This window comes from Python bivittatus, unplaced genomic scaffold (assembly GCF_059951505.1).
Source record: "Python bivittatus isolate LINGU-HERP-01145 unplaced genomic scaffold, Pbiv_v1 ctg000350_np1212, whole genome shotgun sequence".
NCBI lineage: Eukaryota > Metazoa > Chordata > Lepidosauria > Squamata > Pythonidae > Python > Python bivittatus.
The window spans coordinates 43,427,677-43,444,498 of NW_028277074.1; the positions used below are offsets into that span (position 1 = coordinate 43,427,677).

The 16,822-nt window shown below is 38.0% G+C and overlaps 1 protein-coding gene across 2 annotated transcripts in view; it reads left to right on the forward strand.

Moving 5' to 3' along the window:
• EIF5B (eukaryotic translation initiation factor 5B) overlaps positions 1-16,822 on the forward strand; it is a 32,045-nt gene that overhangs the window by 11,882 nt on the left and 3,341 nt on the right. The window contains exons 6-21 of one of the 2 annotated variants that reach the window (XM_025171747.2): positions 233-383; positions 1,120-1,215; positions 4,129-4,215; positions 4,460-4,543; positions 5,134-5,423; positions 5,748-5,855; positions 6,039-6,149; positions 6,731-6,798; positions 7,059-7,200; positions 8,725-8,856; positions 10,418-10,600; positions 10,694-10,855; positions 11,898-12,029; positions 13,124-13,255; positions 13,357-13,433; positions 13,525-13,689. In XM_025171747.2, coding sequence (XP_025027515.1) covers positions 233-383; positions 1,120-1,215; positions 4,129-4,215; positions 4,460-4,543; positions 5,134-5,423; positions 5,748-5,855; positions 6,039-6,149; positions 6,731-6,798; positions 7,059-7,200; positions 8,725-8,856; positions 10,418-10,600; positions 10,694-10,855; positions 11,898-12,029; positions 13,124-13,255; positions 13,357-13,433; positions 13,525-13,689 — 2,120 coding nt within the window. The remainder of the gene's footprint in view (positions 1-232; positions 384-1,119; positions 1,216-4,128; positions 4,216-4,459; positions 4,544-5,133; positions 5,424-5,747; positions 5,856-6,038; positions 6,150-6,730; positions 6,799-7,058; positions 7,201-8,724; positions 8,857-10,417; positions 10,601-10,693; positions 10,856-11,897; positions 12,030-13,123; positions 13,256-13,356; positions 13,434-13,524; positions 13,690-16,822) is intronic. The other variant, XM_007436081.4, reaches the window with a different exon arrangement.

Sequence of the window (16,822 nt, forward strand, 5' to 3'; positions counted from 1 at the left end):
TATTGAAAACATTAAGCTATGGGTTCAGTTGACACTGACTTTTATTTCTTATTGAATTACATGTAAGTGTATTTGTAATACCATTGCTATATATGTTTACCTAGAAGGAAATCCAAATGAGGCTCCCAACTGAATGTGTGCAGCATTGCAACCTTACCCTTATTGCATGCCAAGTTCTAACCACATGCACTGGAAATCATAAAGTGGAAATCATAAACTATGATTTTTGTAGGAACGCTTGGAACAAGAAAAAAAGGAAAGGAAAAAACAAAAAGAAAAGGAGAGGAAAGAACGTTTGAAGAAGGAGGGAAAGCTTCTAACCAAATCTCAAAGGGAATCCAAAGCCAGGGCAGAGGCCACGCTGAAGCTGTTGCAAGCCCAGGGTAAGGATTGCTCTGTATATTAGTTTTCTTCCTGTTATTCAGGTTAAAATATTTTACATGTTTTGCTAGTGTTTGGTTGTTAGGATAGCACAGTGACATTTTAATTGAAATGTTACAGCTCTTTAGTTCTTATTTATATAATATACTAACTAGAAGCACTGCAATTCTGTGCACTTACTTTGGAATAGCATCCTTGGAATTAAGTGAAAATTATTACTGAATAAATAATGCTTAAGCTCAAGTTGTACAGCTGTAAATCAAGCATAATTGCAGCGTCTGCAGCCCTGTTTAAACCATCATAATTTGTTTTAGTAAGCCAAATTACAAATGAACTCTGCTCCTGTGTGTAGCTCTTTGTTGCCATTCAGGTCATGTTTTTCAACTCTACTTCCCTTGACATGCAAATTAGAAATGATTGTTATTAACTGCAATTTCTGTATTTTTTTCACTGTATGTAGTTTGTAAATATTACTGCTTTTAAACAATAGCAGTACCAGTATAACACTAAAATCTGCTGGTCTATGACCGAATAAAAATTTTGATTTGCTTTGATTTGACACTAAAATCAAAATACTAGCACATTAACTAATTCATATTAAAAGTCCTAAGTGTCTAGACTTATTTGAGCCAAGATGTTTGGCCTTAAATTTTATTCTGTCTTGTTAATTTCAAAATTCAGTTCCTAGTCATCAAATGTGTTGAGATGAAGGTTTTTCGTTTTTTGTTTTATATGCAGGTGTTGAGGTGCCATCCAAAGATTCAGTACCAAAAAAAAGACCCATATATGAAGACAAAAAGAAAAAAAAGCAACAGCAGCAAGAAAGCAAAGAAGGTGATAATCTTATTTATAGACAGCTTAAAAATACAGAAATAAGAGGTTAAAAATCAAGAAGAAAAGCATAACGTCATTTCAGTCACTGTACCACTTGTGCTTCGAAGTATCTCCTTTGATACATCATTATAGAGAAAAGGATAGTTGTTAGTGGGTTGTGCTGCCCAGTGAGAAATCCATCAAGAGGTGCTAGAATCTCTTTTGCCCAAAGTGTTTAAAGACAGGAGATGTCCTACTGGTGAATTCCTGCACTGGGTGGGGGATGGAACTGGATAATCTCCAACGCCTCTTCCAGACACCTCTTCTCCCATTCTCTGATTCTGTAAACTCTTGATTGGCTTTTAAAATATTAATGTAAGAATCTGAGATGTTCTGAACAGGTTTGTGTAAAGTGATTGTTCATTCCTTCTCTGCTTTCATATTAGATAAACTGAAAAGTGAAAGACATGTCATGGCCAGTAAGAGTTAAAAGTTCTTTGTCTACCTCATACTTGTATCAGAAGACATTGGAATTTCACAGGATAATGAATGTATTTTAGCCATGCAGCAAAAGCACTGAAGAGTTCTCTGCCTTTTTAAAAAGACTGACCAATTTTGTGTGGTATAATGTTTCTGATTTATAGCTTTATAGCCTTTACTAATTAGGATGCTATTTCCATGTTATTTGGGTTGTTGTTGTTGTTATTATTATTATTATTTTAATTTGTCCCCGCCCATCTCCCCACAATGGGGGACTCTGGGCGGCTTACAACATACTAAAAAACATGAGTACAGTTAAAAGTTATAAAACCAAACATTAAAAAATAAAAAAGCTAAGAAATCCAAGAGGCCGCTGGGGCACAGCATACCACTAAGGGGCCAGCCAACCCCAATTCTGATTTCTTCCCTCCCTGCCCCAGGCCAGATGGCAGAGCCATGTCTTTAAGTCCCTCCGAAAGGCCTGTAGTGAGGGGGCCTGTCACACCTCCGGGGGCAAGATGTTCCAAAGGGCGGGGGCCACAGCAGAGAAGGCCCGCCTTCTGGACCCCGCTAATCGGAGTTCTTTTACCGCGGGGATCCGAAGCATGCCCTCTCTGTGAGATCGGGTGGGACAGGTAGAGATCGTGGGGGCGAGGTGGTCCTTCAGGTAGCCTGGCCCCATGCCATGTAGGGCTTTAAAGGTGATAACCAACACCTTGAATTGGACCCGGAAGCAAACTGGTACCCAATGCAGCTCACGGAGCAGAGGTGTTATATGGGTCCTTCTTCGGGCCCCAAAAATCGCCTGCGCGGCCGCATTCTGGACCAGCTGCAGCTTCCGGATATTCTTCAAGGGTAGCCCCATGTAGAGTGCGTTGCAGTAGTCTGTCTGGGAGATAACGAGGGCATGAGTGACCGTTCGCAAGGCATCCCAATCCAGGAAAGGGCGTAACTGGTGCACAACCTGAAGCTGTGCAAAAGCCCTCCTGGCCACGGCTGCCACCTGCTCTTCGAGCAGGAGTCATGAGTCCAGGAGGACCCCCAAGTTACGCACTGGGTCTGTCTGGGGCAGTGCTACCCCATCCAGAACCAACGATGACAATGTCCCGGATACAGAAGAGCCATTAACCCACAGCCACTCCGTCTTGCCAGGGTTCAGTTGGAGCCTGTTGTTCCCCATCTAGACCCTCACAGCCTCCAGGCACCGTGAGAGGGCGGAAACAGCATCACTTACCTCACCAGGGATGGAGATGTATAGTTGAGTATCATCAGCATACTGATGATACCTCATCCCATGATGACAGATGATCTCACCCAGCGGCTTCATATAGATGTTGAAAAGGAGCGGAGAGATCCTGCGGCACCCCACAAAGGAGGGGCCGAGGATGGGACCTCTCGCTCCCTATCACCACCGATTGGGATTGGCCCCGGAGAAAGGAGGTGAACCAGCACAACACTGTGCCGCCCACCCCCATGTCCCTGAGCCGTCCCAATAGGTTACCGTGGTCGATGGTATCGAATGCCGCTGAGAGATCAAGGAGAGCAAGGATGGTCGCACTACCACCATCCCGCTCCCGCCAGAGATCATCCATAAGAGCGACCAGTGCCGTTTCCGTTCCATAGCCGGGCCTGAAACCTGAGTGATAAGGGTCCAGATAATCCGTTTCCTCCAGGACCCTTTGGAGCTGCGAAGCCACCACTTTCTCAACCACCTTCCCCAAGAAGGGGAGGTGGGAGACTGGACCAGAAAATTGTCCAGTATAGTAGGATCCAGGGAGGGCTTCTTGAGGAGGGGGTGCACCAACGCCTCTTTAAAGGGTGCCGGAAACACTCCCTCCTGCAAGGGAGTGTTTTTAACTATTAACTATTTTATGAATCTACAGGCATTTTGTATTTATTTTAATGATCACATCCTGTACCATTTGAATTTCATTTTCCCAAAACTTGTTTCTGATGTATCCTCCACCCCCAGCCAACAATGCCTAAAGTAATTGATCAAATGGATATATCATATTACTGGAGAGATCACAGGAATTATAATTCACCATGTCTGCAGTGTAGGGAAGTCTGCAAAAATTAATGGGTCATCTGTCAAAGGTACTTCCCATAGAGGCTTGCCTGTTATCTGTTGTCATTTCATTGGTGAAGCCTTGTTTATTTTCCCAGTCATTGTCATTTGAGCAAGCATTTTAGTGTTTCTGAAAGTACACTATTTTATTGCTGTTATTATTGATATGTATATTGTATTTATAGTTGCTATTGATTTTTCACTTGCGCACTGTGCTTTTTTCTGGTTATTAGGCAATCTAGAAGTATAATAAACCAAAAATAAAATACTGTTTCTTTAGGTTACCTGAAGAATGTAATGTAATTATGGTTGCAAGAGCTTTGTTCTGGAACAATGAAATGAATTTAAAATGGTCATAACTAATCATTTTAACTTACATTTTTTAGAAATTACAGAATTGGCATCCCCAGTGGAAGAACCTGGAGAAACAGTTATACTTGTAAAAGAGGAGATTAATCTTCAAGCTGAACCAGGTCAGTTCTAAATTGGGCATTCAGTCTTTAATTATCTGTATCATAATCAGCTCTTTGAGGAATCCTCATTTAATTTCCTTAGCTTAATATATGTGTGAGGCTACTCTATGATGTTTACATTAAGTCAGTAAGAAATCTGTGGCTAGTCCAATTTTATGCCCAGCCCTGTACTATTTTGGTGACCATGCTGCAATAGTAACTTATGAAATAAACTTTTCTGCATAGAAAATGTATCATTGTTTAGTTTCAGAAGAAAAAGAGGAAGAATCTGAAGATGCAGGATTAGATGACTGGGAAGCTATGGCCAGTGATGAAGAGAGAGGGAAAGGTAAGTGTGTTTTGAAAAAGGAACAGAATGTCACAAGGAGTCTGAGGCTTTTGTTTGTTTTTATTAAAGCATTGGTTTGTTTTCCTAGTAAGCAAGCAATGCAAAAAATGAATAAAAGGGTGTTTCAGACTGAATATATACTTTAATGCAATGTGCTTCACTTTACTTTGTTTACCTGTTGCTTGTTTTCTTGTTAGTATCTAGTTCTTTAACAATCTTTAGAAGAACAATTTAAAAGAACTATCTAGTTCTTTTTAAAAATTATCTAGCTGTCCTACCGGGTGAGAAGGGCTAGTGGTAACGTTGAGGGAAAGGCCGCGTTTCTGTTCTCAACAAGATCTTCTGTAGTAGAAACATAACCAAGAAGAGAATAAACTGTCTCTTTGATATTTTGGTGCACTGTTCCCCCTTCACATATGTGGCAGGTCAGAAGAAATGAGTCTGCAGTGCATATATTACATATTTTATATGTTGCCAACCTCAGAAGAACTCTCAGCAATTTACAATATTACCTATAAATACTTGTGCTATGCAGAGTTATCTGAGCCAGATTAGAATCATATTAAGTAACTTTTGTATTTCCTCATCAGAGAGAAAAACTGTCCATATTGAAGTCAAAGAACAAAATGAAGATGATGAGGATGAGGATGAAGATGAAGATGAGGATATGGATGAGAGTGAGGAGTATGAAGAAGGAGAAAGTGAAGGAAGTGAAGAAGAGAAAACTTCAGATGAAAAAGAAACAGAGCCACGAGCTGCTGCAAAACAGAATGTAGAAAAAAAGCTAAGCAAAGAAATAAGTTCAGATTCAGATGATGATTCAGATGATGATCGCACTAAAGAAGAACGTTCATATGACAGAGCTAAACGCCGAATTGAGGTATTTAGTTAAAAATTTTCCCAAACAGCTTTTTTTTGCCTTTTGCCATGAACTGGAGAGGGCTCTGGATTTCAGCCAAGGATTATTGCCTTTTGATACAGAATTTTAGTAAGTAACTAAATATAAACATCTGCTTATGATGTCAGCTAGCATATGATTCTTGAGGTTTATTAAAAAAAGAAGGCAATGATTCTTTAATGAACACTGGGGATATTGCATTGTTCTTGAAAATATTTGAATCCTCACATCTGACTTATTTACATTGCACGTATCTTTTCTATTCTTAATAGATGAATAAAACTTACTGTCAATTTTTAATTTTAGAAACGTCGTGTTGAAAACAATAAAAATGCAAATACTGAGAAACTACGAGCTCCTGTTATCTGTGTGCTGGGCCATGTAGATACAGGAAAAACAAAAATCCTTGATAAGGTAAGGCCAGCTTATCACTAGCTAGCTAACAAGGAAACTTCTGGCTTTACTTAAATTGAACACTTGTAGTAATTGAAACTGTTTAATATTATACCACAAATAACTAATAGCTACTCTGTGTGTATTAATAGGAAATATAAGATCTTTCTCCCATCTCATAATTCTGGTATATATTTCATACAGCTTCGTCATACTCACGTGCAAGACAGTGAAGCAGGTGGCATCACTCAGCAGATTGGAGCAACTAATGTTCCTCTTGAAGCCATTAATGAACAAGCGAAGATGGTGAAAACTGTAAGTAGGATCTTTTTCAGCCCTTTACATGCATTTCACATAAAAATATTAACTTGGGCCTATGATTGTCATCAGTGTTAACAGTAGGTTTCTGTTTATTTGTTCCATGTTCAGAGAACCATTTCTGTTGACCTTAAATATTCTGTACTTGCAAGAATACAATAAAATATGGATACAATGTAGCCTTCCTGATAGTTAAATAGAATTGAATTACCTACCTTATGGAAGGTAATTGACTTCCAGTCTTTGCTCTTTATGCCCATTGTGTTACTGGTTTGTTATGTTGGAAAGACCAACAGAGATGGAGCTGTAATCAACTTACAATAATTCTGCTGCTGCACTTAGCAGCAAAAGCACCTTAACTTATGATCTTAAAAGATGGCTGTATAATAATTTAAAGTTATCAATTGATTGTTAACTTGTATATTAACAGTTATAATGTTAATGTATCTTCAAAAGAGATTGGGATTGAACATTTGTAATAAATGTTGCCAAGCATGAACACTGTTGCCGAACATGAACACTGTTATAAAAATTTGGTTTGCCTAAGTATCAAGTTAACTAATATTTTGCAATGATAGTTTGACAGAGAGACAGTCAAGATTCCAGGAATGCTTATCATTGATACTCCAGGACACGAATCTTTTAGGTAATGGTTGATTATTTATATAATCTGGGGTTTCGTTTTTGTACTATATAATGTTAAAAACATTCACAGATGTAGAAATTAATCACGTATTTTAAATGGAATGCGGTCTTGTATCTGTATTACTGATAGACTAATCAATATCCTAATCTCTACTTAATAGAATTTGTATTAGCAGCATTACTTATTCTTTGGTAAACTACAGATCATACTTCTCTCTTTTTTTCTGTTAGATATGTTAATAATACTCTTTTAATTTGCAGCAATCTTAGAAATCGTGGAAGCTCACTATGTGATATTGCAATTCTTGTAGTAGACATCATGCATGGTTTGGAACCACAGACAATTGAATCTATAAACCTGCTGAAATCCAAAAAATGTCCCTTTGTAGTTGCACTCAACAAGGTAAGGTCACTTTTTATTGAATGGGTTTGTATACTGTGGTTTGTTTTATTTTGGCTTAGTATTTTGTGTGAACTAAGCTATTGTGATATGTAAAGCATTGATTATGGATGTATGAACCCATTTACTGTGATCTTTTAGTCACTGCTAAAGCATAGTTTAGCACAGTATAGGAAGCCAGCCATTGTCTTACAGATTTTGCTCTAAGTATAAGAAAAGCCGTTCTGTATTTAAAGGCCTATGTAGCCCAATACCTTTTCTCCATCCTTGCACAGCTAGATCTTCTTGAGAAGTCTATAAGCAGAATATGGTAGCAATTATCCTCTTTGTTGCACTTCCTTGGAATTAGTACTCAAAATACAGCATATCATAACTACAACCTTGCCAAACATGTTTAGGTGATTTCTTAAAGTATATTTAAGAAAGAAACAGCCAGTATGATGCAGTGGTTGAAATATTGGACTGGGAGCTGGAACACACAGGTTCTACTCTTCCCTCAGTCATAGAAGCTCACTGAGTGACTTTGGACCAGCCAAACCTACCTCACAGAGTTATTCTGGGGAAAATAGGCCTTGTACTATGCTTAGATGTGACCCATACCAAATAAAAATATTAAATATGATTAAAAGGTTTGCATAAGTCAGGTGCTAAATTTGGTCAGTACTTAGAATAAATCTGCTTTCTTTGTAATCAGATATATATTACTGCACAATATTTTTTTTCTACATCCTAGTTACTACCTTCTCTTTTACTTTCTTTGGGCATTACAGAACTTGAATGTTATAAAATACTGCAGTTTGTGATTTTAAGGATTATGTTAAACAATTATTTAATATTTGTACAAGTTAAATAAATATTTTGTACCTTTTGGAAGAGAGGATGCAACTGAATTCATATTGTTCCCCTTCAGAACCCCTTCTGAATATGAAAGATTAATACTCGATTGTACTGAAATGAGTGTTAGCTTAAAGAAGCTTTTGCAAAGGAACAGTTCTCTCCCCTTCTCCCCACCCAATTTCAGAGACTCTCCTTGTCCTGTGTATTTGAAAATGAGAAGAATGGCAAATATTTATGTGGAAGTAAATGAATTTAATTCAGGGGGACATATTTGGAATAACTGAGTTTTAAAGACTGTTTACACAAAGGGTCAATAGCTGTATTTGAAGCAGTGGTGTAGAAATAGTCTTCAAGTTTCTCCTGCAAGAAGGACTTTGTTTCAGTGAGATTCCTCTTTTGGAGTGATCCTTCCATTAATCTCAAGGGAGGTAGCAGATCCACATTAGCATTCAATTGTTTGGAAAAATCAACCTATTTCAGTGACAGAATAGGGAACTATGCAATGTAAGAGAACACATTTAAATGCAGATAGCTTATTTATTGGGAAGACAGGCATATTCCAGAATATGAACATGTTGGATCCTGTATAGTGTATTTACTTGCTTATTTCCATACATACAAAGAATGTTGATTACATAGATCTGTCTGAGTAACGCAATATTAAATAGTGGGGAATTCTGTCTTCTCTAGATTGATAGATTGTATGACTGGAAAAAAAGTCCAGATACAGATGTAGCTGTCACTTTGAAGAAACAGAAAAAAAACACCAAGGATGAATTTGAGGAACGTGCTAAGGCCATCATAGTAGAATTTGCCCAGCAGGTGAGCTGAATATTAATTTGGTTAAAAAAATTGTTAACCGTCTTGAGTATACTTTGTGCCCTGTAGTTCAAGGTAAAACTAGCCCAAGAACATTAACCATCCCTGACCAAGCAAATTTACAATCACATATTTGATAGAAAGAAGGAAGACAAGAGCAAATGTGGCATATATAGGAACTGTCCAGTTTTGGTTGGCTGTATCTAAGAAGCCAGGTTTAGACACAACATTTTACAATTAGAGTTTGGTATCCTGTGATGATTTAACAAAGTTGGTGCAGACAGTGGCACTGTGGCTCCATTATCCCTTTGAAGTAATGAATTATCAAGATCCTTTTCAATCCAGCTTTCAGATCTGAATTTAATACGGAGCCAGCCTTACTTGTCCTAGTGAATGATCTGTGCTGGGGAAGAGATATGGTAAAGTAATACTGAATCTGTCAATTCTTGTGTACTACTGACTGTAGTGTATCTGGGGACAGTGAGAGGGGAGGTAATGTTGTGCTGTGGTTCTACTCTTACCTTTCTTGGCACTATCAGAAAGAGATATTAGAAGTCTGCTTGACCCCTTGTGAACTGTCTTGGTTGGTCCTTAAGGTTTATATTTATTAATTTATTTAAATTTATGTAAGATTGAAGTTTATTTAGGTTTAAATCTAAGATTCCATCTTGTCTGTTACTTAATTGTATCAAGCTGCTGGGAAGAATCATATATAGGTTTGGTACTAATAGTCATCAATATTCTGATTATAATTTTCCTGCCCTGAAAGATCAGGTTTTCAGAGCTTTCAGAGCATTTCTCCAGACTGTAAAGAACTTGATGTAGGAGAACATTTTGCAGCTGAATTTGGATAAGATAGAATTGTGTATGATTTCAGGGTCTGGAAGCAAGATTCCTGTGACATATCAGTTATGAATGGGATCATATTCTTCTTTAAGGAGTCTAGCATTGATGATAGCCATGTGACATCTGTGGCAAGGCAGGTTTTTTTTTTTTTTTTTAATTCAGCTTTGGCTGATAAAACAGTTATATGTCTTATTAGTATTGATGACGTATGCCTTGGTAACCTCACGACTGATTTAGGACAACCACTGTTCATGGGCCACCTTGAAGATGATGTAGAAATTACAGTAGGTCTAGAATACAGTATGACAGTATGAATCACCATAAGAAGCGGCACTTCTTAAGAGTATCACGTGACTCCTGTGTTGAAATGTCTATACTGGTTACCAGTTATTGTCTTAGCTTAATTTAAGCTACTTTGGTGTGAAAGCTTTAAAAGGCTTAGGTTTAAATAATCTGCAAGATAATCTATTCCTGTACGGTCTGCCCCAGTATGGGATCTTTTGCAAAACCAGTCATGGAGTCATGTAACATTTTTACCATTGAAATATAAGATTGTTATTCTGATGAATGACTTGAATATGAGAGCTTTGGATATTAGATAATGCATTCTGTTTTTCTGTCTTCTTTAGTTTCTATTTTGATTAGGAAGAAGGATGTCGTTCCTCCCCCACTCCCCCCCCCCTTTTTTGCTTTAGTAATATTCTGCTTCTGGTTTTAGGGCTTGAATGCTGCCTTGTACTATGAAAATAAGGATCCCCGCACTTTTGTTTCTCTGGTTCCTACCTCTGCTCATACAGGAGATGGTATGGGAAGTTTAATTGCTCTTCTTGTTGACTTGACACAAACCATGTTAAATAAGAGACTGGCACACTGTGAAGAGCTGAGAGCTCAGGTTATGGAGGTAATGTTTACCTTGCAAATCTTTTGATATTCTACTTAGATAACAAGCTGGATTGAGATGAATCATTTAATACATATATCCTCTGTCTTTTAGGTCAAAGCACTTCCTGGGATGGGTACAACAATAGATGTCATTTTGATTAATGGAAGGCTGAAGGAAGGTGATACCATTATTGTCCCTGGTGTAGAAGGTCCCATAGTAACACAGATAAGAGGCCTTTTGCTACCCCCTCCCATGAAAGAATTACGAGTGAAGGTAAGGAAGCAGCATATGAAAAAATGTTCCTGAAATTAATTAATGGTGTGTAAATTGATCAGTGATGTTACTAGAAGGTCATGTACCCTTCCTTTCCCCCAGATAAATTAATCTCATTTTCACACTAATTACCCTTGGCAAGAAATGTGCTATTATTTGTGAAAGGCAGCAGTGCTAGGGAAATATTTTTGTATCTAATCCTACTGGACTGAAAGTGTTTAATCCTACCCATGCTCTTTGCCACTGGATTTCTATTAGCAAAAATAACAGACTCAGACTCTTAAAAGAATAATGTCTGCAAAGGGAGATTCTATGTAGTTTTTGTCATATTGTCTGCTATTATGAAACTTTGAGGTATGGAATCAAATTTGCATTTAATAATTTTTATTTCATAATTTAATAAATACTTCATAGTTTAATAAATAAATAAATAAATAAATACATACATAAAATATACTTACCCTAAAAGTTTTGCACGGATGTTATATGACATTTATTTTTCATTTTTTCCTGATTCTATTTTTGCTACATTTCTAAAGATTTGCTGGTAGGGGTGTTTTATTCTGCTTCTAAAATTAATGTTTAATTGAATAATGGAATTTATTAATATAACATTTGATCAGATTTGAAACTTTTTTGTGTAGCTGAACTAATGGTTCTGTTATGCCCTGATAGAACTACATAATCTGTTTATAATTATTTGCATTATAACTTATTATGCTGATGTGCAGTAGAATCTAATCTAAGCCTTCATATTGCCGTATCTTAGAATTTGGATGTAATAGCACTTGTGAAAATAATCAGTCTAAAAGCTGGAACATTTAATGGTTATTTTTGTTCAAGAGGTGAATTCTTATGAAAATTGTCATTTCTGATAATGCCATTTGAGCAGCTTTGCAGTATTAATTCATTCCAATTTAATTTAATGACAGGATTCTCATTAGATAAATGTATTGTATCTGTCATTTTGTCAAATGGCTGATAGAATGGAGAACTATAAAAATAACAATGTGCTCTTAAATTCATATTTCTGTTTGTTTAGAATCAATATGAAAAACACAAAGAAGTTATTGCTGCCCAAGGAGTAAAGATTCTTGGCAAGGACTTGGAGAAAACATTGGCTGGGTTACCCCTGCTTGTAGCCTATAAAGAAGATGAGATTCCAGTTCTTAAAGTAAGGCATAGATGATCCCCATCAGAATCGCAATGGAGTATCAGCAGCCAGAAAATCCCAGTATGAATGACTCAATTGTGCTGAAGTAGAGCAATCAGGAATAAGTTGTTTGAAATTCCAGCAATGGAGGAACTTTTCAGAATATGCTTTTATTTCCAGGTTGAAAACTTACCTTTATGTTCCAAAACATTTTAAGAAATTGAAGCAAAGTAACAGTTCTCAACTGTTAGCTTTTAAACTTTTAGATGGGAGCTGTCTAATTAGAAGCAGTGATCATTCTCATATAGTTACCAAATCATTGGGAGGTAAATTGAAGTAAGGCCTGTAGATATTCAGCTGTGCCATCTGGATAAGCTATTAGGTTTCAAGTTTCATGTTAGCTAAAAAAAAAAAAAATCAGGCAATTCTGCATCTTCTAGAAGTCTGTAAAATCTGGATTGAACTAAAATAATTGCCGAGGTTTTAGATGCTGCAATCTGTAGGAAAAGAAACTTTTAGCACTGATTGCCATAGAACTGGACCTTTCATTGTGCCTTGGAGAGAGACTTATTTGAGTTTTACATTTCTAAAAAAGGTGGGATAAAATCTAATAATAATTTAAGTATTTGTGAATTAACCTTGTGTTTTGAAAAGACAGAAATCAACTAAACTGAAACATAACATTCATTTTTAAAAGCTATGGATTTGGTTTTTATGCTGAAATAAAAAGAGAGGGTTTGGGAATTTTATGAGGTAAAATTAGTACCTTCAGCTCCTGGAAGGCTTAAAACAACTGTTTTTTTTTCCTTTAAAATTCTCCAATCCTCCACAAATGCATCACCATCATGGCAAAATTGGTGGTTCAACCCTCTCAGGCTACAAATAAGACATTGGTTGGCCACAAGCACTTTTTCCACTCTCGTGTAGAGCTCAGTTTGTGCTACCTCAGTCTAAACCTTAGTTTGAGCTTTTAGTGCCATGTTCCCTGAATATTAATCTAGAAGTTATATCTCGGATATGTACATTGTGCATAAGTGTATTGTATATAATACCACTTCCTGCTGTTGAGCAAGTAAAAGCAGGTTTTCTAAAATGCTTCATTTTTATATTTAAAGGATGAATTGATACATGAACTGAAGCAGACACTGAATGCCATAAAGTTAGAAGAAAAAGGTGTCTATGTCCAGGCATCTACCCTGGGATCTTTAGAGGCATTACTTGAATTTCTGAAAACTTCAGAAGTGCCAGTAAGTACCCAAGATTCTATTTTCCTGTCATCGTTTTGTTAGGTATTACTTTCAGAACATATATTAGTGGCAACCTGTTTTTCTTCCTTCTCTCCTGACAGTATGCTGGAATTAATATAGGCCCTGTGCATAAAAAGGATGTTATGAAGGCATCAGTTATGTTAGAGCATGATCCACAGTAAGCATCTTCTTCAAAGTATGTTATGTTTGTTGCATTTCTAAGTAGGCCTGATATACAACTCCCTAACCTTATCATTATTATTTTCTAGGTATGCAGTTATCTTGGCATTTGATGTGAGGATTGAACGAGATGCCCAAGAAATGGCTGATAGTTTAGGGGTTAGAATCTTTAGTGCAGAAATTATATATCATTTATTTGACGCCTTCACAAAATATAGGCAAGACTACAAAAAACAGAAGCAAGAAGAATTCAAGTAAGTAGAATTCCCATACTGAGATAGATAGATAGATAGATAGATAGATAGATAGATAGATAGATAGATAGATAGATAGATAGATAGATAGATAGATAGAGTGTGTGTGAGAGAGAGAATTGTGAAATTAAGGTGTTTTTTTTTTTAAGGCCAATGTTCTGTAATATCAGTTCAATGTTTCATTCTCATTTCAACTGAAAAATGTCAGTGTAAAAGCACAAGTAAAATCTTATTCAGGGAAATAAGTTGATTCATACTAATTCTAAAAAATGTTAAGTTGATAATAGGGATCAATAGAGTAGAATAAGCCTGTTCTCTTTAACTCTTTTTGGAAGGATTTATTCCTGACCTATCAAATTACTATGCCAATTTTTAGATTAAAAAATCCATGGGAAAATTTGCCAGATTGAATTGAGGGGGCAATTAGGGGTTGCAGTTACTTTCTAAAATATGTGAAACAGCCAAGGGATTCACATTTGTCTTTCTTTAACTTTTCTAAAAAAATAGTTATATTTGTTAAAAAGTTGTAATATTAATAGTAAGCTGCTCCATTCTCAGGAGAATGTTGTTTATTTACATACCCCAGTCAAATTCTAGGTTTGCATAAAAAAAAACTACTGTGCGCACTTGGTAATAATACACACCTTTAGAGCGATAGAGGGAAAGTTGGCAATATTTGGGAAGTGCATTTGTACAGTCAGGACCAGAAATATTGGAACAAGGATAACTGTTTTGGCATTTGGCCTCTGTACACCACTACGTTGAAGTTGAAAGAAAACACACCCAGATGGGAGCAAAGTCAGGACTTTCAGCTGTAATTCAAGGGGTTTGACAAAAGGGGGGCACTAACCATTCAGGAAGTACAGCCAGTGGTATACACCCCTCCCCCATCTTTGGTGGCTCATAAGTAATGGAACGAATGGCTGACAAGCAGCTGCATGGCCAGGTGTGGCCTGTTTCCTGGGTACCCCATGACCAATTCAAGCAGATAAAAGGCCTGGAGGTGGTTCTGAGTGTTACATTTGCATTTGGTAGCTGTTCACTGGAACTCTCAACATGAGGTCCAGAGGTGTCCATGCAAGTGAAGGAGGCCATCATTAGGCTGGGAAAACAAAATAAACCCATCAGAGAGATAGCAGAAACATTGGGAGTGGCCAATACAACAGTTTGGAATATCCTGGAAAAGAAGGAATTAACTGGCAGGCTCAGCAACAGCAAAAGGCCTGGAAGACCACGGAAGACAACTAAAGTGAATGACTGCAGAATTCTCCTCATGGTGAAGAGGGACCCTTTCACAACATCTAGCCAGGTCAAGAACGCTCTTGAGGATGTAGGCTTGTCATTGTCAACATCTACAGTCAAGAGATGGCTTTATGAATGTAAATACAGAGGCTTCACAACAAGATGCAAACCACTGGTAACACTCAAGAATAGAAAGGCCAGCTTAGACTTTGCCAGCAAACGCCTAAAAAAGCCTGCCCAGTTCTGGAATAAGATTCTTTGGACTGATGAAAGCAAGATTAACTTGCACCAGAATGATGGGAAGAGAAAAGTATGGAGAAGGAAAGGAACAGTTCATGATCCAAAGCATACCACATCATCTGTCAAGCATGGTGGAGGCAGTGTTATGGCATGGTCATGTATGGCTGCCACTGGAACCAGGTCACTGATGTTTATTGATGACCTGACTGCTGATAAAAGCAGCAGGATGAATTCTGAAGTGTATAGGGCTATACTTTCTGCTCAGATTCAGCCAAATGCTGCCAAACTGATGGGACGCCACTTCATATTGCAGATGGATAATGACCCAAAACATACAGCAAAAGCTACCCAAGAGTTTCTCAAGGCAAAGAAGTGGGGTGTTCTTCAATGGCCAAGTCAGTCACCTGATCTCAACCCAATAGAGAATGCTCTTCACTTACTGAAGACAAGAATGAAGGCAGAAAGACCCACAAACAAGCAGCAGCTAAAGGCAGCTGCAGTAAAGGCCTGGCAAAGCATCTCAAGGGAGGAAACTCAGCATTTGGTCATGTCCACGGGTTCCAGACTTCAGGCAGTAATTGACTGCAAAGGATTTTCATCCAGGTATTAAAGGCGATCCTTATATTTGTAATGATGTTGGTATGTTCCATTACTTATGAGCCACCAATGATGGGGCTGTGTGTATGCCACTGGCTGTACTTTCTGAATGGTTAGCGCCCCCCTTTTGTCAAACCCCTTGAATTACAGCTGAAAGTCCTGACTTTGCTCCCATCTGGGTGTGTTTCCTTTCAACTTCAGTGTGGTGGTGAACAGAGACCAAATGCCAAAACAGTTATCCTTGTTCCAATATTTCTGGTCCTGACTGTATGTTCATCTAGATATTTATTTATTTATTTTATTTATTACATTTGATTTATTGTCCGCCCATCTCCCCCCAATGGGGAACTCTGGGCGGCTCACAAAGTACATATCATACAATTATACAATTAATTACGTTGTGTGACCGGCAGGGGTCGCTAGGGGGTCATCCGGGCTTTTCCTCCTCCGTAGATCTTCCTCGCCGCTCGCTGCTCATGCCGGCTGCATTCGGAGTTCGGCCAGCACCGGTATTTTGCTCCCCTGCGCAGCACCGCCGGTTCCTCCCATCTAAACGGGGGTACCCATTTATCTACTCGCAGATGGAATAGCTTTCGAATTGCTGGGTGAGCAAGGAGCTAGGAGAGGGGACAGGAGCTCGCCCTGTTCCGTGGAGCTGGGCTCGAACCGCTGGAGAGCCAATCATTTCTGACCAGCAACTCCAGCGTCATTAAGCCCTTGCGCCACCGCGTCCTTTTATAATTTAGTTGGTGCTGATATGCTTTCTTAATCGAGCAAGAGGTTTGTTTGTTCACTTATTTGATTTATATAGCCACCCATCTCACATATGTGACTCTAGGCAGCTTACAATAAAATAAATAAGATACATAAAATACAAAAATTCTTAATATAAAAATAAAAACACACAGCAGCGAAGCATCCTAAAAACATCCATCACAAAGCCAAGAGACGGGTTCTCACACACGACCCAAGCCAAGTTTTCAGGCCTTGCAAGTCCATCAGGGTTGGAGCTAGTCTAATCTGAGATGGAATGATGTTCCAAAGGATGGGCACC